Source organism: Pseudochaenichthys georgianus, unplaced genomic scaffold (assembly GCF_902827115.2).
Source record: "Pseudochaenichthys georgianus unplaced genomic scaffold, fPseGeo1.2 scaffold_373_arrow_ctg1, whole genome shotgun sequence".
NCBI lineage: Eukaryota > Metazoa > Chordata > Actinopteri > Perciformes > Channichthyidae > Pseudochaenichthys > Pseudochaenichthys georgianus.
Window position 1 is genome coordinate 79,632 of NW_027262963.1, and position 19,594 is coordinate 99,225.

The 19,594-nt window shown below is 45.9% G+C and overlaps 2 protein-coding genes across 2 annotated transcripts in view; both read left to right on the plus strand.

Moving 5' to 3' along the window:
- Positions 1–19,594, plus strand: part of LOC117442236 (NACHT, LRR and PYD domains-containing protein 3-like) — a 123,494-nt gene that overhangs the window by 16,715 nt on the left and 87,185 nt on the right. Inside the window, exon 3 of the mRNA XM_071202382.1 lies at positions 6,243–6,350. Within this exon, the coding sequence (XP_071058483.1) occupies positions 6,243–6,350 (108 nt within the window). The remainder of the gene's footprint in view (positions 1–6,242; positions 6,351–19,594) is intronic.
- On the plus strand, positions 6,513–19,206 carry LOC117442238 (NACHT, LRR and PYD domains-containing protein 14-like). The gene is given in 12 exon segments (XM_071202381.1): positions 6,513–6,574; positions 6,854–6,932; positions 7,072–7,279; positions 7,436–8,723; positions 8,725–9,246; positions 9,333–9,506; positions 10,291–10,464; positions 11,957–12,103; positions 16,838–16,884; positions 16,968–17,205; positions 17,207–17,522; positions 17,524–19,206. Coding segments are annotated over 12 exon segments (4,446 nt in total). The 3' UTR covers positions 18,715–19,206.

Below are 19,594 nucleotides of genomic sequence, written 5' to 3' on the forward strand. Positions count from 1 at the left end.
TGTGAAAATGGTTGCAACTCTATCTTTAGCCATGTACTACACAGTCACTGGCCAGTACAATGGGAGAGGATTGTTTGATAACAATTGCAACTGCGGCTACTGCTCGCAGACATGAAGGCATACCGAGCACCACAGGGGAGAGTCGAGATGAGTAGTATGCAACAGGCCGGAAATTAGAGCCATGCTTCTGTACCAAGATGCCCGACGCAAAGCCCCCCTTCTCATGGACGTGCAGGTGAAACGGCTGATGGTATTCAGGGAGCCCCAGGGCAGGAGCTGATGTCAGGGCTCGCTTTAAGTCCTGAAAAGCTGTGTGCATGTCCTCAGACCATTGAACAATGTTAGCAGCAGCCTGCAGAGTGGCAGCACGCAGGACAGAGTCCATAGCAGCGTACTCGCATATCCAGTGTCTGCAATAGTTAGCCATGCCCAAAAAAGACAGCATGTCTTTCTTTGTGCGGGGTGGTGTCCATCCCTCAGAATGTGACCCAGGTATGTGACCTCAGTCTGGCAGTACTGCAACTTAGCCAGGGATGCTCTGTGTCCGCATTCAGAAAGTCTTTTCATGAGCAGAATGGAGTCGATGCGACATGCGTCCATGTTGGGAGAAGCTAACAACAGGTCATCTGCGTACTGAAGCAAGGTACTACCTCCTGTAAGGACCAAAGTGTCCAGATCTCTCTTAACCGCTGCTGCGTACACAGTAGGCGACTCGACGTACCCCTGTGGGAGGCGCGTGTATGTGATTTGTTTACCTTTAAAAGTGAATGCAAACAGATACTGGCTGTCTGGATGCAGAGGAACAGAAAAATGCTGAACACAAATCGATTACCGTGTAACATTTCGAATCTGACGGTAATGATGCAAGAATTGAATTAGTGTCAGGCACTGTAGGAGCTGTCGGAATGACAATAGCGTTAATAGCTTGCAAATCTTGGACAAAGCGCCACTCATCAGCGCGATTGTGCTTGGGAATTGGCAAGATGGGCGTGTTACATGGACTCGTTGTATATCGTAACACGCCCTGATCGAGCAGAGATTGGATGACTCCTTCAATTCCCAAAATGGCTCTATGGGGTAAATTGTACTGTCTGATAGCTGGCAATCTGGCATTGGCTTTAAGTGTGACTCTGTGTGGAGGGGCTGAACCAACAAACCCCACATGAATTTAGTGTTTAGCCCATAATGTGTCAGGAACCTCAGAGAAGTCTGAAGGGGGTCCATGTTGTGTGTGTGCAGGTGGCTGTAAGTGAAGAAATGTGCTTTGAGGGAGAGAAAGTTGCTCAGAGAGACGCAGCATGTAATGTTGTTCTCCGAGGTTAATTAGATCGTGTGTGTGTGTGTGTGTGTGTGTGTGTGTGTGTGAGAAGCCTTTGTATCCCTCAGTAGAGCATGGCAGTGGGCTGCCATGACCCCCACTTCTTCAGGGTCACTTCCTGAAGTGACCGCTATTGCGAGGTGAGGAATCGTGTCTGCAGCATACAGAGCCTGCTGTTCGGTTGTGAGCCTCAGGGGCAATGCGCACCCCTGGGGTCCTAGAAACATAACGTTTTCACATTCCAACTGATCTGAGCTGTTGCAAAAACCTCTTACTGATAGTGCATAGTCGTCTGATGGGTTAAAAGCAGCTGTGCAGTGACAATTCAACACAGGCCGCATAAGGGACATTAAGGAAGCACACGCAGGGGAAATGCTAGCAATTTTCTGAATTCCTGTTGTTGAGAAAACAGAAATCATGTTGAAATCTGGAAATGACCAACAATAAAGGTTTGTCCTGAGATGATTGAATGAATTGGACAGCTTGATAGACTTTGCTGTCAGGATAGTCAAAAACAATCCATCTGGAGTGCAATGTATTGTTGCCTGTAATTTACAAAGCAAATCTCTGCCCATTAGATTAATAGGACTTCCATCTGAAATAATGAAAGAGTGTTGCACATGTGATCCTTCAATTGAAATATCAGTTCTCTCTGAAACGGGCTCGGACATAGGGATGCCAGAAACTCCCATTGTTGTGACACAATTATTGGTTGCTTCACACACTTTTTCTTTCGTACGCACTGCTGATAATGTTGCTCCGCTGTCAATCAAAATGTCTACCGCTTTACCACTGAAATCAACGGGCATAATTGGATCTTCACGCGGGTTATTGGAAAGGCGAATTGTTGCTGCTTGAATGGGGAAATGCTGTGAATTTGACCCTATTTCTCCATGGCACCTCTATCGTCTATTAAATTGACTTTGCTGACCGTTTTGCCCCTGTTGAGCCTGCCTGACATCTTGACTGGTCAGGGGAGGGGGGGGCAGTAATGCAGGGTGTTGGCGGGGGGGCTGGGGAAGAGCAGCAAAGGTTGTGCGTCCTGCTGTGCTTGCCAGCGCCGTCCGCATTGTCCCGCCCAGTGGTCTGTTGCGCCACAGACGTGACACGGCGTCAACTTTCTGTGATTTTTATTCTGCTGCTGTCTCTTGTCTTGGTAATTGTGTGATGTCCCCTGATTTTGATTCTGCTGTGTGCGGTGTTGTCCCTGAACTGCTGGGAGTTATCCGCACTCTGATAAGCCTGTGTATTTTGAGGCAACTTTTGTGCAATTCTGGGGGTCAGAAATATCTGATTTTGTGTAACGCGCGCAAGCCGTCACCAGTGACAAATCTGTGTGAGTTTTGGCTCATGCTTTGATTGCAAAGCAGCTACTGTCTGGATCCACATATCACGCGTCTGTGTCGGAGGCCAGTCACCCGCAGCCGTACATGCAGGGAATTTGAATTCCTCTTTACACGTCGACCAATCTGCCTTGTATGTTAGAATGATCAGCTGTTTAACATCATGAACCAAACAGTTATAAACTGAGCAGACATTAGTCAACCACGACAGATACTCATCTGGGCTTTTAGTCGGACTTGGAGCGTGATTAGTGACATCCATCACTTCAGCGGGTGTCCAAGGCTTATAAACTGGAACCTCACCTATCAGTATTTTCGGTGCTGTCACAGCTTCAGCAGAATTATTATCCTGAGATGTTTGCAGTCTTGTGATAATTCTATGAGGGACATAGTCCTTAAAACTGGTGCCGTACGGCGTGTTTGGAGTGTGTAACATTTTCGTTGCGGAGCCAGAGGCCGGCGTGTGTAATGGGCTGCTCTCTGGCGTTTCCTCTTCACTGTCCGCTGCACTGTTTTCCTGCTGCTCACTTTCTCTATACTGTCCTTCCTGATATGTCAAACGATTTTTATTCATGATAGATAGCTGACATTAATAAATCATCATCGGAGTTTCTTGCCCCGGAATTTGAGAGTCCTATCGCGGGAATCATTTGTGTGCAGAGAGATACTGCCTGTTTTTTCTCTTGGAGCCCAGCGTCTGTTAAAATGGTAATTAGCTGAGCTGTGCTGGGAGATTTGCCTTGTCTTTTCAGCCAATCGTACATGACTGATTTTGCAATGGCTGCGACGTCCTTTCCGTGTCTTTCTTTAATTCTGGACATGTTTTCTGATTTAACATCAAAAGCAGCCTCTAGGCTAAGCAATGACAACTAGCTGCGCATTTAGAAATTCGATCAATCAAAGCTTTGAGTTCAATGGAGCCTCGCTCTGTGCCAACTGACTTTTCATTTTTTCGCTCATCGTAACCTCTTTTTTCTGCAATAGTCATCCAAGCTTTAACGCAGTCCTTCATGTACGTTACATCCCAGGAGCAATTCGCCTCCTGTTCAATTAATTGAATGCCTGCCACAACACGGCCATGTCAAAAGTGCCCGTTAACGGCCAATCAAACAGAATCTGTCCTTTCTGACTATTCTGTTGTGAGTGCTCACAAGTAACGATGTGAACGGCATAACTTTGTTCCAATCCAAGCTTCTTCCGACAATTCCTGACGGCATATTAGGGGAGAACATGTGCGTGTAGTGGCTGTCTGTAATAGGATTTTTTGTAAGTGTCTTGGTGCGTGAATCATTCTCCCTCTTACCAACGGACTCGTTAGCGGAGACAGTATTACCCATGTTTAACGGTTAGTACAATAAAACAAACAAACATAAAAACTCTCAACAACTCAGCCTGACAAAAACTCCTCCAGCCTATTTTGATCCGAATTAGGGAGACTTTCAGAGGGGTTTTAATTATGAGAGCCTTCTTTACTCATAATGTTGTGTATCAGCAAACACAGCCAAATTCAGCAATTCATACAACATTCTCATACCACGCATTGACCACTTTCTTTAGTTCAAAAATGGTAATAGTTGCGGAAATAATGCTGTATGCTCCTCTCTCTGCATGCTGTTCTCCACAGGGGGCGGAGAATCAGCACCTCCGCAGAAATGCTGTTGATTTAGGCAATTTATCCTCTGAAAACTCCTAAATTCGGCGATTCGTTTAAATACAAATCTTGCAACATTGCTTTTAATTCAGAAAATCCACTTTGCTGGTGCACTCTTTAAAAGTTTCTCCGAATAGTTGTTGTGTGTAATTGCCTGGTGATTTAATTCCAAGAATCACACAGAGGAAATCGATGAAATTCGATATTCCTAGGTTATTTATTAGCCCCAAATATTCTCATAGTTTTCACATAGGCCGTGATTGCTCGTAAACACATGTCCCAGCAACAACCACGGGGAAATTGGCCAGGACAACGTCCCCTTGACACCGATTCCCGAGGTTATGATTAGCCTCCAGATGTAAATGAGTAGAGAAACCCAAAAAAAAAAATGGGAGAAATGGAGGCTGGAGTCCGCTTTATATCAAAACACTGAGTTTAATTTGAGAGCCAACGGCCGTGAGTGAGTCCAAGGCATTTACAACATGCTGTGAGAAATCCCCACGCATCACTGAGCACGTAATGCATGAAGCACCTCTATATGTTGAAAAGGAGGAGTTGGTAATCGCGCGCTTTTCCTAATTAGTACCAGACATGCTGAAGACAAAGAACTGGTCTATTAAAGCCAACGTGCATGGTCCACACTTCCCCCCACAGGGAAAGCAGGGCCTCTTGACCTTTGCCCTGTTCAAATTACAAACAGGACACATAGGGAAACACTAAAATGCTCCCCTGCACATACAATAAGAGAATATTCTCTAACAATATATTTAATGCAGCCAAACCATTTATTACAATGCATTCATGTGATGACTTTCAAAGAGTAAAGCAAGCACTGCTGAATAAAGAATGATTTTATCTTTTACGAAACGTTTTTTTTTCATATGGAATGCAGTTGGAGGTCAACCAATCACAGAGCTTGAGGACTGATCACGGGGTTTGTCAAGCTAAGCACATGGTGTAGTCCCAAACGATAGCTGAGGATTCTGGGTAGTGTAGTGTCTTCTGCCATCCTTTACTCCGAAAAAACATTTGTTTCTCCGAATCGAAGGGGGAAAATACAAAAGCATTGCACACAATTTAAACCAATCAATGTTGTGTAATTAACAAGGATAATCTGGTATTTTTTAGACGATGAGTAGTGCAGATATCACTGTGACATCAATCGACATTAAGGAGAATACTTACTTATCCGTTATCCAATGGGAATGGCCGCTCGTAATACATTACAGGGGACATGATCATTATCTTTTAAATAACGTTAACTAAAGGGAACAATCTATTTGACACAGCTGAAGCTCTGGCCTTCCTTAAAAACTAACTAATTTAATAAAAATCACAGTTGCATTACACACAATGCACTGTTTTTTGAGAACACAAATTCGTAACTAATGTAATTTTTACATTCTGACGAAAAATTTAAATTATTATGAATACAAATAAAATAAAAGAAGCCTCCCGTGAGTTACTACAAGCTATAAAGTAGATTTTAAAAACGTTTTATAGAATAAAGGCTCACTGCGGGACGTTGTAGAAATGCGTGTGTGCACCACGACAAAAGAGCCTCATTCACTTTACATTTTTTTTTTTTTTGCGTGGTGCCGACACGTACATGTAGCAGAAAGCGTGACTCCACCACGAAATGCAGTGTTAAGGAGTCGTGGTGGAGTCACGCATTCTGGTGAGACCAGGTTGAAACATAATAAACATCTATATTGATTCTGACTCATCTGCATCCAACTCACAGGTTCATCATTGCTTTGAGGAACAATATGAATAATTTACCCCTTTTAGAAGTGAAGAAATAGTCATTTGTTCTGGGCACGTCATTTTCGAGCCTGAGACCTGAAAACAGGCTCAGGGCTTAACAGGTTAAGAGATTTAACATCATTTACATCCGTTTTTGTCCGGCTTGCATCTGTTTCTGTTTCAGGGTCCAGCAGCAGAGACCAGACTCCCCCAGCTGTCTGTCCTTCAAGAGCGACTGGTCGAAGGAGGCCATCATAACCTTTAAAGAACGACCTCCATCTGCTGATCAGAGGTAAGCTGTACCTCATAGCAAGAGTCCGGTTATGATAAAATAAAACTAGTTCTTAAGGTCTCGTCCGACCCCTCCTCGTCTCCACAGTGGGAGGGGCCGTGAAACTCCACCTGAAAACTCAGGCTGTTCAGAAGCTGTTCCACCATCTCTCAAACACTTCTGATGGAGGAGACTGAGCCTTCATCAAAGGTGCAGGAGGTGGAGCTGGGGGGGGGGGGGGGGGGGTAAGAACTGTCCCTAGGTCTGCCCTCTTCCTGATGAACAGCTGTTAGCCAGCTGCAGAGTCCAGTCTCTATCCACACAGCCACGTTCCAGGAGGACCAGAATGAAGGACGGACAGAATCCTCTGCTCTTCAACAGTAGCTGGAAATAAATATTCCTGTAGTGCAAAGTTCCCGCTGAGGCCCAGGACCAGCACCCTGTTTCCCTGTCCTCCTTTACCCCGAGTGTGTCTCTGTGTGGACAGACATCCTGTGAGCTAATGCTTCATGGTTCCTCCACAGAGGGGACCAGGAGAGCTCGGAGGTTCCCGGTGGTCAGTCTGCCCAGCAGCATCAGACACAGCTGGACTCCATATTCACGGTGAGTGCATGTCCTACAGATACTTGACCTCTCTTCTGTTCACAGTCATCTCCATGCTGCACTTTCAGAGAGTCCGTCTGTCCGGATCTGATGTTTGGATCCATGGTTTATAGTTTGTGTCGTTCATGTGATGTTCCAGCTGCTGGAGGACCACGTCGTCTCCTTTGTGAAGAGCGAGCTGAAGAAGTTCCAGAAGACTCTGGGTTCAGATTACCCAGAATGCTTAGAGAGTGAGGATGAGGAGGGGTTGGAGGCTGAGGATGAAGAGCAGAGGAGCAGCAGAGAGGCATTCCTGAACATCACACTGCACTTCCTGAGGAGCATGGAGCAGGAGGAGCTGGCTGAGCGTCTGCACCAGCAGTAAGAGGGTTTCTATAGCGATGTAACACTCTGGATAAATGTCTCCTCTGCTGATGTCTCAAGAGACCAGCATCTATCCATATTTCATCCAGAGAACCAGAGTTCCAGTGGGACCTAATGATCTTTGTTGCGTGTTCTTTCAGGAACCTTTGCTGCAGAGTGTCAGCGTAAACTCAAGTCCACCCTGAAGGAGAGGTTCCAGTGTGTGTTTGAGGGCATCGCTAAAGCAGGAAACCCAACCCTTCTGAACCAGATCTACACAGAGCTCTACATCACAGAGGGGGGGTCTGCAGAGGTCAATGAGGAACATGAGGTCAGACAGATTGAAACAGCATCCAGGAAACCAGACAGACCAGAAACACCCATCACACAAGAAGACCTCTTTAAAGCCTCACCTGGAAGAGATGCACCAATCAGAGCAGTGCTGACAAAGGGCGTGGCTGGCATTGGGAAAACAGTCTTCACACAGAAGTTCACTCTGGACTGGGCTGAAGGCAAAGCCCACCAGGACATCCAGTTCATATTTCCATTCACCTTCAGAGAGCTGAACGTGGTGAGACAGAACAAGTACAGCTTGGTGGAACTCGTTCATCACTTCTTCCCTGAAACCAGAGACGCAGGAATCTGCAGGTTCGATCGGTTCCCGGTCGTGTTCATCTTTGACGGTCTGGATGAGAGTCGACTTCCTCTGGACTTCCTCAACACTGAGGTCCTGACTGATGTCACAGAGTCCACCTCAGTGGATGTGCTGCTGACAAACCTCATCAGGGGGAAGCTGCTTCCCTCGGCTCGCCTCTGGATAACCACACGACCTGCAGCAGCCAATCAGATCCCTCCTGAGTGTGTGCACATGGTGACAGAGGTCCGAGGGTTCACTGACCCACAGAAGGAGGAGTACTTCAGGAAGAGATTCGGAGATCAGGAGCAGGCCGGCACCATCATCTCCCACATCAAGACCTCACGAAGCCTCCACATCATGTGCCACATCCCAGTCTTCTGCTGGATCTCTGCTTCAGTTCTGGAGGAGGTGTTGAAAACCAGAGAGGGAGGAGAGCTGCCCAAGACCCTGACTGAGATGTACATCCACTTCCTGGTGGTTCAGTCCAAAGTGAAGAACGTCAAGTATGATGGAGGAGCTGAGACAGATCCACACTGGAGTCCAGAGAGCAGGAAGATGATGGAGGCTCTGGGGAAACTGGCTTTTGAGCAGCTGCAGAAAGGCAACCTGATCTTCTACGAGTCCGACCTGACAGAGTGTGGCATCGATATCAGAGCAGCCTCAGTGTACTCAGGAGTGTTCACACAGGTCTTCAGAGAGGAGAGCAGACTGTACCAGGACAAGGTGTTCTGCTTCGTCCACCTGAGCGTTCAGGAGTTTCTGGCTGCTCTTCATGTCCATCTGACCTTCATCAGCTCTGGGGTCAACCTGCTGGCAGAAGAACCAGCAACCTCCAGGTGAACGTAAAGTCTTCAGATCCAAACCCAAACCTGAACTAACACATCTCTACCAGAGTGCTGTGGACCAGGCCTTACGGAGTCCAAACGGACACCTGGACTTGTTCCTCCGCTTCCTCCTGGGTCTTTCTCTGCAGACCAATCAGAAACTCCTACGAGGCCTGCTGACACAGACAGGAAGTGGCTCACAGACCAATCAGGAAACAGTCCAGTACATCAAGGAGAAGATGGATGAGGGTCTGTCTGCAGAGAGAAGCATCAACCTGTTCCACTGTCTGAATGAACTGAATGATCGTTCTCTGGTGGAGCAGATCCAACAGTCCCTGAGTTCAGGACGTCTCTCCACAGAGGAACTGTCTCCTGCTCAGTGGTCAGCTCTGGTCTTCATCTTACTGTCATCAGGAGAAGATCTGGACGTGTTTGACCTGAAGAAATACTCTGCTTCAGAGGAGGCTCTTCTGAGGCTGCTGCCAGTCGTCAAAGCCTCCAGGAAGGCTCTGTGAGTACAGAGATCATTGATTTAGTGAATCAGTTATTAACACACTGCTGTCTCCTGAATAACTGTTGTCCTCATCGTCTCTTCAGGCTGAGTGGCTGCAAGCTGTCGGAGAGAAGCTGTGCAGCTCTGTCCTCAGTCCTCAGCTCCCAGTCCTCCAGTCTGAGAGATCTGGACCTGAGTAACAACGACCTGCAGGACTCAGGAGTGAAGCTGCTGTCTGCTGGACTGGAGAGTCCACTCTGTGAACTGAAGACTCTCAGGTCAGAGACCAGAACACTTTGACTCAGCCAGCAATACAAGTCCATACCACCATCAGCCATGCTGCTGTGCTGTGGGAAGCCATCTCTCACATCTGTATCTTTGTAACGCAGCAATGAGAGAACACACGTTCACATGCATGTGTCATGTTTCGGTTAGCTACATTTAACCAAGTGACTTTAGCCAAAGCCTTAGCTAGCTTTGTTTTAGCAACTCACTAAAACAAATGTGTTACATATATTTTGTAGTACCCATTTGTGAAATATGACAGCTTGAGTAGCTTTGAAAACCGTGATCCTGGATAGAATGAATTTCATATTAATGAAACCTTAAATGAGACAAAGTTACCTAGCTAGCTCCCCCGCCTCACTTCAGTCAACATCGTTAAGTCTGATTTCTTTGTGGGTAATTGGACCATGTGACATATACTAAGAATAACTTTATAGGAATAGTCAGTCTTCTACTTCCTTTTTAAATGTTGCCTCGAAGCGCAGACTGCAGGGATTTCAAGGAATTTCCCGATATTCGAAACAGAGAAGCCAGATCCAGATGTATTTGTAGGCACGAGTACATACGCTGTTGATGGCGTTCTGCTGAAAGCAGCAATGGAACAAACCGGACTAAACTCTCCATGTGTTTGCTCCAGGGAGGCAACCCCCCCTAGACTTCCTATTGGCTGGTTCCATCACATGCAGCCATTACAATCCTACATATCATATCTTATCCAGGGTGATTCATTTTAAACACAATTGTTGTTTCTCTTTTGGTTCACTCTGTTCTCTTCAGGCTGAGTGTCTGCAAGCTGTCGGAGAGAAGCTGTGCAGCTCTGTCCTCAGTCCTCAGCTCCCAGTCCTCCAGTCTGAGAGATCTGGACCTGAGTAACAACGACCTGCAGGACTCCGGAGTGAAGCTGCTGTCTGCTGGACTGGAGAGTCCACTCTGTGAACTGAAGACTCTCAGGTCAGAGACCAGAACACTTTGACTCAGCCAGCAATACAAGTCCATACCACCATCAGCCATGCTGCTGTGCTGTGGGAAGCCATCTCTCACATCTGTATCTTTGTAACGCAGCAATGAGAGAACACACGTTATACCATCATCGATTCCATTCAAGATTCAGAGGTTTATTGTCATGTCAAATACACAACTACGGTGTAGTTATGCAATGAATGAAACACGTAGGCCAGAGGTTCCTCAACAGTGCAATTACAAGACGTACATTTAAAAACAGTGCAAGCTCAGGTGTTAACCCTCTCTTAACATTGTTGTTGTGAAGCGAGACACAACACATGTGTCACAATCCTCCAAATGACTCCTGGCACGACCTTCTTTAAAGCCTCGAAAAGGAGCTTTCATCATTAGTGATTTGGGCAGCTCTTATTGGCCGAAGCGTTTGACCTCCAGAACTCATTTGGGTAGTTTCAGCCGAGCACCTCCTAGTCCGAGGCTCTCTTCCTGGAAACGGTGGATTGCTCCCTCCGGGTTGGCAGTGAGCGGCCGTTTCTCGATGTCGAGTAAAGCTGCTGCAGAGCCACTATTTCAAGTATACTACGACATCGAGTGGCGCCGAATGCTGGGCATTCAAACAGTCCTCCGGCGCTACTCGATGATGTAGTATGCTTGAAATAGTGGCTCTGCAGCAGCTTTACTCGACATTGAGAAACGGCCAGTTTCTCTCCAAAGTGAGGAGTTCAACTATCTCAGGGTCTCGTTAACGAGGGAGGGTCAAATGAAGCGTTAGATGGACAGGCGGTCTGTTGCAGAGTCAGCAGTGATGCAGGCGGTGTACACAATCGTTAAGAGAGAGGAAGCTGAGCTGGAGGTCCGTCTGCGACCAACCCTTACTCCCCGTCACGAGCTTTAGGTAGTCACTGAAAGGATGAGACCACAGATACAAGCAGTCTCACTGAGCGTCAGACTAAAGCTTCTTCTGCAGGCTGACTGGGCCTCAGAGATTGGGGGAGGAGCTCTGAAGAGACAGAACATGCCGAGTGATTTAATTTGTGTCCTGGGACGCCTTAGGACCAGCCAGCAGGAGCTGAGGCGGAGCTGGATAAACTCCATTTCATTATTCTGTGTCTAACACTCTGGATGATTTCTGAAATACTACATTTATCTCCACAACGAGCAGCCCTGATAGGCCACACTGTGAGCGTCTGAGACGATCTGCCTGGTGGTGTTGGAGGTCTGATGTCCAAACTGTAGTAGAGTGTGTCGGCTGCAGATCTTCTCGTAGTCATCTCTCTTGTCTTTGTTCACATGATCCTCTATTCCTTTGTTTTGTGATCTGTTCATATCAATAAGACCCTTACCATGGCTGTCCAGTTGAACTGTGAAGCAGTGACTGGAGTTGTGGGTGTAGAGATGACCCAGAGGTGATGCAGTAATAAGCCCCGCCCCCTTCCAGTCCTGGACCCTCAGATGATCTGACGGCTTGTTTGTGTGTCTGCAGGCTGTCAGGCTGTCTGATCACAGAGGAAGGCTGTGATGCTCTGGCCTCAGCTTTAAACCCCTCCCATCTGAGAGAGCTGGACCTGAGCTACAATCATCCAGGAGCCTCAGGGGGGAGGCTGCTGTCTGCTGGACTGGACACGCTCAGGTATGGAGAGGCACTCAGTCTGATGGAGGAGGTAGAAACTTATGGCCCAAACAATGCCTGCAAAAAGAAAATACACGATACATGTAAAGACAATTCATCAAATATAGAACTTCAGAAGCAGAAAATAAATCTAAAAGATAGAAGAATAAATGAACCAATATTATGAGAATAAGTAAGAAAGAATACTATAATGAAATACTAAGAATAATCAGAATAATCAGAAAGGTTGATGGAAGGTATTAATAGTGTTGTTAGAAACGGAGCAAAGAGTTCAGGTTACCCTGAGTTTCTTGTTGACAAAGATCATGTTATCAATAACACAGAAGAAGTGGTTCATGGTTTGAACCAAGTCTTTGTGAATGTGGGGCCGGATCTGCAGAAAGAATGCAAAGCGTAGAAACAACTAAAGGGGAAGATACAGACCTCTGGAATGAAAACAACAGCTCTCTGTTCCTCAGAGCAGGCGAAGAAAGAGAAATCAGAGACACTGTAAATGTAAAAGCAAGTCCTCGACCGATTGGAATCATATCGATTTGATTAGAGTCAAAAACATTATTGAAGAAATTGCAGAACCATGGACACATCTTTGTAACTTGTCTTTTCCATCTGGTACATTCCCTAATGAAATGAAAATAGCTAAAGTTATACCATGATATCAAACTGGGATAAACACCGAGACACGCATCACATGTTTCTCTGCTCTCCCACTTTCATCCTTAAAAGGTTTTTACAAAAAGACTTGACAGTTTCATGGAAACACATCAGCTGTTGGACGACAGTCGATATGGATTCAGGAAAGACAGATCAACATGTACGGCACTGATGGGATTAAGTGAGCAAATAGCAAACTGCTTGGACAATCAACAACAAGCAGTGTGAATATTGATAGAGCTGCAGAAAGCATGTGACACCATAGATCCAACGTGTTACTGACGGCACTGGAAAGGTGTGGCATCAGAGGGTGGGATTACACTGGCTGAGGGATTATTGAAGCCACAGACAACACTTTGAGAAAGAGGTGAACATAAATCAGAAGACATGAACGTAACGTGTGGAGTACCTCAGGGGTCCGTGTTGGGTCCACAGCTGTTCATCATATACATCAACCATATCTGCAGAGTATCAAATATATTGACATGTATTGTATTTGCAGATGATACTAATATGTGTTGTTCTGGTGACAGTTTGAAACAGCTGATGGAGGGAATAACAGCAGACATGATTAAAGTCAAGCATTGGTTTGATGAGAACAAATGATCATTAAATAAAGCAGAACAAAGATTATGCTCTTTGGAAAACATCAAACAAATCCTCAGGTTAATCCTAGACAACACAAACATAGAAAGAGTATATGTAAACAAGTTCCTTGGTGTTAGAGCGCAACTTCAGCTGGAAACCTCATATCCATCACGTCAAAGCTAAACTGGCTAAGACGATCGCACTGTTGGGGAAAGCAAGACACACTCTGGAGAACACATCGTGATATACTCTGAGTGATACTCTCACATCACATCATGATATACTCTGAGTGATACTCTCACATCGTGATATACTCTGAGTGATACTCTCACATCGTGATATACTCTGAGTGATACTCTCACACCGTGATATACTCTGAGTGATACTCTCACATCGTGATATACTCTGAGTGATACTCTCACATCGTGATATACTCTGAGTGATACTCTCACATCGTGATATACTCTGAGTGATACTCTCACATCGTGATATACTCTGAGTGATACTCTCACATCGTGATATACTCTGAGTGATACTCTCACATCGTGATATACTCTGAGTGATACTCTCACATCGTGATATACTCTGAGTGATACTCTCACATCGTGATATACTCTGAGTGATACTCTCACATCGTGATATACTCTGAGTGATACTCTCACATCATGATATACTCTGAGTGATACTCTCACATCGTGATATACTCTGAGTGATACTCTCACATCGTGATATACTCTGAGTGATACTCTCACACCGTGATATACTCTGAGTGATACTCTCACATCGTGATATACTCTGAGTGATACTCTCACATCGTGATATACTCTGAGTGATACTCTCACATCGTGATATACTCTGAGTGATACTCTCACATCGTGATATACTCTGAGTGATACTCTCACATCGTGATATACTCTGAGTGATATTGTTAAGCTCCGTGATCGCTTTTCAGGACTGAACCCACAATACAAACACGGACAGAAAAACAGGAGTTTGTAGCAAAAGGTTTATTTTCTAATCGTGACAGGGGATACTAACTGTGTAATATAGTCCAGGAAAGGGGATACAAAAGCTAGGGAATGGAGATCCTCAGCCGAGGCTCCGGAGTGAGCTGGGGATATCGCCAGGCAGATGAGAGGTGGCTTGAGCCTGAGTCTGTACGCTCCCGAGAGCGAGTAGGTTGGAGTAGGAGTTAGTGTTTGTCCTACCAGACAGGAGTGTGGCGAGCAGGGGTTTCAGAGCGAGGGAGCGAGCAGGCTGGAGCGGGTAGCGTGGAGAGCGGATGAATCCGACGAGGAAGTGGCTGGACGTGGCTAGCGGAGGAGGTGATGATGGGCTCTGGATAGAGAGACAAACAGGTAAGACACAAACTGATTCCAGAGTTGTGTCAGGCTAAGCTAGAAAGCAATATGTTTACCAGTGTAACCTTGACGACGAACTGGTGAAGACTGGATGAGGAGACCAGGTTAATAAGCAGGTGTGGATGAGTAGATGATCAGGATGAATGAGAAGCAGCTGCGGAGATGAATTGGCAGGAACCAGAAGTAGGTCAGCCACGCCCAGCCCGGGAGACAAACAGACAGACAGACAACAAAAAGGGAAGCAGAAGGAATGGAGTACTGCAAATCCTTACAGATATACTCTGAGTGATACTCTCACATCGTGATATACTCTGAGTGATACTCTCACATCGTGATATACTCTGAGTGATACTCTCACATCCGTGATATACTCTGAGTGATACTCTCACATCGTGATATACTCTGAGTGATACTCTCACACCGTGATATACTCTGAGTGATACTCTCACATCGTGATATACTCTGAGTGATACTCTCACATCGTGATATACTCTGAGTGATACTCTCACACCGTGATATACTCTGAGTGATACTCTCACATCGTGATATACTCTGAGTGATACTCTCACATCGTGATATACTCTGAGTGATACTCTCACATCGTGATATACTCTGAGTGATACTCTCACATCGTGATATACTCTGAGTGATACTCTCACATCGTGATATACTCTGAGTGATACTCTCACATCGTGATATACTCTGAGTGATACTCTCACATCGTGATATACTCTGAGTGATACTCTCACATCGTGATATACTCTGAGTGATACTCTCACATCGTGATATACTCTGAGTGATATTCTCACATCGTGATGTACTCTGAGTGATACTCTCACATCGTGATATACTCTGAGTGATACTCTCACATCGTGATATACTCTGAGTGATACTCTCACATCGTGATATACTCTGAGTGATACTCTCACATCGTGATATACTCTGAGTGATACTCTCACACCGTGATATACTCTGAGTGATATTCTCACATCGTGATGTACTCTGAGTGATACTCTCACACCGTGATATACTCTGAGTGATACTCTCACATCGTGATATACTCTGAGTGATACTCTCACACCGTGATATACTCTGAGTGTCAAGTTCTTCAGGGTTAGGGTACATAGTGATTTAGTTGAACTTGAGAGGCTGGAGGGCAACAGAGGACGCTTGGACAACTCAGATTTTATTCTTTTTTGTCTTTATTTTTAACAATTATTATATTATTTGACAACTCCAATCATTTTCATCAGGTTGAAAACCTTGAAAACACAAATACAAACAAACGTTAGCTTCACATGCAAGTTCCAAACATTCCTGCCTTTCAGGGTATTTTAATTAAAAGGATAATTGAGTTATTTTAGAACCACATCATTAACTTCAATGATTGAATAAGAGAGTGTTTCTCTACTGGAAACACGCACCAGAGAAAACCTCACCTGAACACCTGCGCCGTCTAAAATACACATCAGCGATCTGGTTACATTTCAAAGTGCATCGTGCACAGAGCAAGAGATCGTCTCCTTGCTAGGAAACCACAGACGTTGTTCACAGACAGAGAGGGGGGTCTCATCTGAGAGGAGGTCTGGAACAACTCAAGGTCAGGAGAACTCTGAGAGGAGCAGAACGATCTGTGGGGGGGGCTTTGGAGCAGGAGCTCAACAAGCACACATAGCGTTCACTTTGAAGGATGCACAGAAACACTTCTCTGGAGAGCATGAGAATGAAGACAGGAGATTGAAGAGGAGAAGTGATTGTAAATGTGTAAATGTAAATATGTGAGTAGGAATAACTTGCAGACATGATTGAAAGGATAATCACTGATCAGCAGTAAGTAGGGGACCAATGAGCATGCTTCCTCCTGCTCCCTTCGCACACAGAGGATTCCTTATTATGATGATGAACATTGATACATACTTTATTCTAACAATACGCTGTTCTGCTTTCACATTTGTTATCCTGTAATCTGTTTGAAATAAAGATTGAGGTGAAATAATGTGTGGGGGGGCTGGAGTGTCTGGCAGTGATCAACATACTCCATCCTGAGTGTGGAGCTGGAACAGGAGTGATGTGGGGGGGCAGTCTGTGGACATGTAAGAGCATTCAAAGACTAACTGACCCCCTCTGCTTTCAGCCTGGAGCCTGCTGCAGTCCGGTTCTTGAGGCCAGGCCTCAGGAAGTGTGAGTGTTTTCATCCTGAGCATCTTCACCCTGAGACATCAGGGACATCAATAACCTTTAACACCTGCTGTGTCTCTCCTCAGATTCCTGTGGACTCACACCGGACTCCAACACGGTGAGCAGAGACCTCCGACTGTCTGAGGACAACAGGACGGTGACATGGGAGAGAGAGGAGCAGAACTATCCTGATCATCCAGAGAGGTTTGAGTCCTGCTCTCAGCTGATGTGCAGAGAAGCTCTGACTGGTCGCTGCTACTGGGAGGTCGAGAGGAGAGGACTGGTTTCTATATCAGTGACTTACAGAGGAATCAGGAGGAGAGGAGGGGAGGGACGGTTGGTTTGGAAGGAATGATCAGTCCTGGAGTCTGGAGTACTCTGATAGAGGTTACTCTGTCTGGCACAATGAGAGAGGAACAGACATCTCCTCCTCCTCCTCCTCCTCCTCCTCCTCCTCCTCCTCCTCCTCCTCCTCCTCCTCCTCCTCCTCCTCCTCCTCCTCCTCTGGTAGAGTAGCAGTGTATCTGGATCATCCTGCTGGCTCTCTCTCCTTCTACAGAGTCTCCTCTGACTCACTGACCCACCTCCACACCTTCAGAACCACATTCACTGAACCTCTCTATGCTGGCTTTGGGTTCTGGTTCTTTGGTTCCTCAGTGTCTCTGTGTGCTCTGCAGGAGTGATACCCCCCCCCCTGAACACAAAGATCAGTGTGTTCAGGATCACTCACAGCTGACTCTCAGGTCTTCAGGTCTGCTTTCTGTCTCCAGAACCAGAACTCTCAGGTCTTCAGGTCTGCTTTCTGTCCCCAGAACCAGAACTCTCAAGTCTTCAGGTCTGCTTTCTGTCTCCAGAACCAGAACTCTCAGGTCTTCAGGTCTGCTTTCTGTCTCCAGAACCAGAACTCTCAAGTCTTCAGGTCTGCTTTCTGTCTCCAGAACCAGAACTCTCAGATCTTCAGGTCTGCTTTCTGTCTCCAGAACCAGAACTCTCAAGTCTTCAGGTCTGCTTTCTGTCTCCAGAACCAGAACTCTCAAGTCTTCAGGTCTGCTTTCTGTCTCCAGAACCAGAACTCTCAAGTCTTCAGGTCTGCTTTCTGTCTCCAGAACCAGAACTCTCAGATCTTCAGGTCTGCTTTCTGTCTCCAGAACCAGAACTCTCAAGTCTTCAGGTCTGCTTTCTGTCTCCAGAACCAGAACTCTCAAGTCTTCAGGTCTGCTTTCTGTCTCCAGAACCAGAACTCTCAGATCTTCTGGGTCTGCTTTCTGTCCCCAGAACCAGAACTTCCAGGTCTGCTTTCTGTCCCCAGAACCAGAACTATCAGGTCTTCTGGTCTGCTTTCTGTCTCCAGAACCAGAACTCTCATGTCTTCTGGGTCTGCTTTCTGTCTCCAGAACCAGAACTCTCAGGTCTTCAGGTCTGCTTTCTGTCCCCAGCACCAGAACTCTCAGGTCTTCTGGGTCTGCTTTCTGTCCCCAGAACCAGAACGCTCAGATCTTCTGGGTCTGCTTTCTGTCCCCAGAACCAGAACTCTCAGATCTATTGGGTCTGCATTCTGTCCCCAGAACCAGAACTTTCAGGTTTTCAGGTCTGCTTTCTGTCCCCAGAACCAGAACTCTCAAGTCTTCTGGTCTGCTTTCTGTCTCCAGAACCAGAACTCTCAGATCTTCTGGGTCTGCTTTCTGTCCCCAGAACCAGAACTCTCAGATCTATTGGGTCTGCATTCTGTCCCCAGAACCAGAACTTTCAGGTTTTCAGGTCTGCTTTCTGTCCCCAGAACCAGAACTCTCAAGTCTTCTGGTCAGCTTTCTGTCCCCAGAATCAGAACTCTGAGGTCTTCTGGGTCTGATTTATGTCTCCAGAACCAGAACTCTCAGATCTTCTGGGTCTGCTTTCTGTCCCCAGAACCAGAACTCTCAGGTCTTCTGGTCTGCTTTCTGTCCCCAGAACCAGAACTCTCAGGTCTTCTGGTCTGCTTTCTGTCCCCAGAACCAGAACTCTCATGTCTTCTGGTCTGCTTTCTGTCCCCAGAACCAGAACTCTCAGGTCTTCAGGTCTGCTTTCTGTCTCCAGAACCAGAACTAAACCTGGAGTAGTCCAGTTGTTACTCTCCAAACATCTGGATCAAACTCCCAGAAACCTGCAGGTCTTGCTTCGTGTTTCTTTGAGTCTCTTCTCTTTTGAACGACTCGTTTGAAAAGCCATCTGATGACGTGTTTCCGCTGCACTGGTTCTGAACGCTCTGAATGTCTTCCGTTTGTTTAAAGCTCTTTGAATAGCCTCGTGTTGAAAGCTGCTGTAAATAAACCTGCCTTGCCTTTGCAATGTTGAGTTGGTCTTCATTTCAAATATCCATGTTTCTTAGAGGAATGATAGGAAAAAGGTATTTCTTGACATTTGATAGACTGCATTATTAACATGTTAACAACATATTAGGATTTGTAGTTGCAGATTGAATTCTGTTTACACAGGTCGGTAATGTGCAGTTTCCTCCACTAGATGTCACTCTTTACCTTCTCCTAAATACTCTGCGCAATGCACTGATCCGTGCATCCGTTACTTTCACTTCTTTACACTACAGTATATGTAAAGATATATTCTATATTCTAATGTTCAGTGTTCTGTTTGACCTTATTCTATGTGACATGTTTAAAGGTGACTTATTCCTGCTTTGTACTTACAGCATTACGTCTTCTTTTATCCTTTTATACTT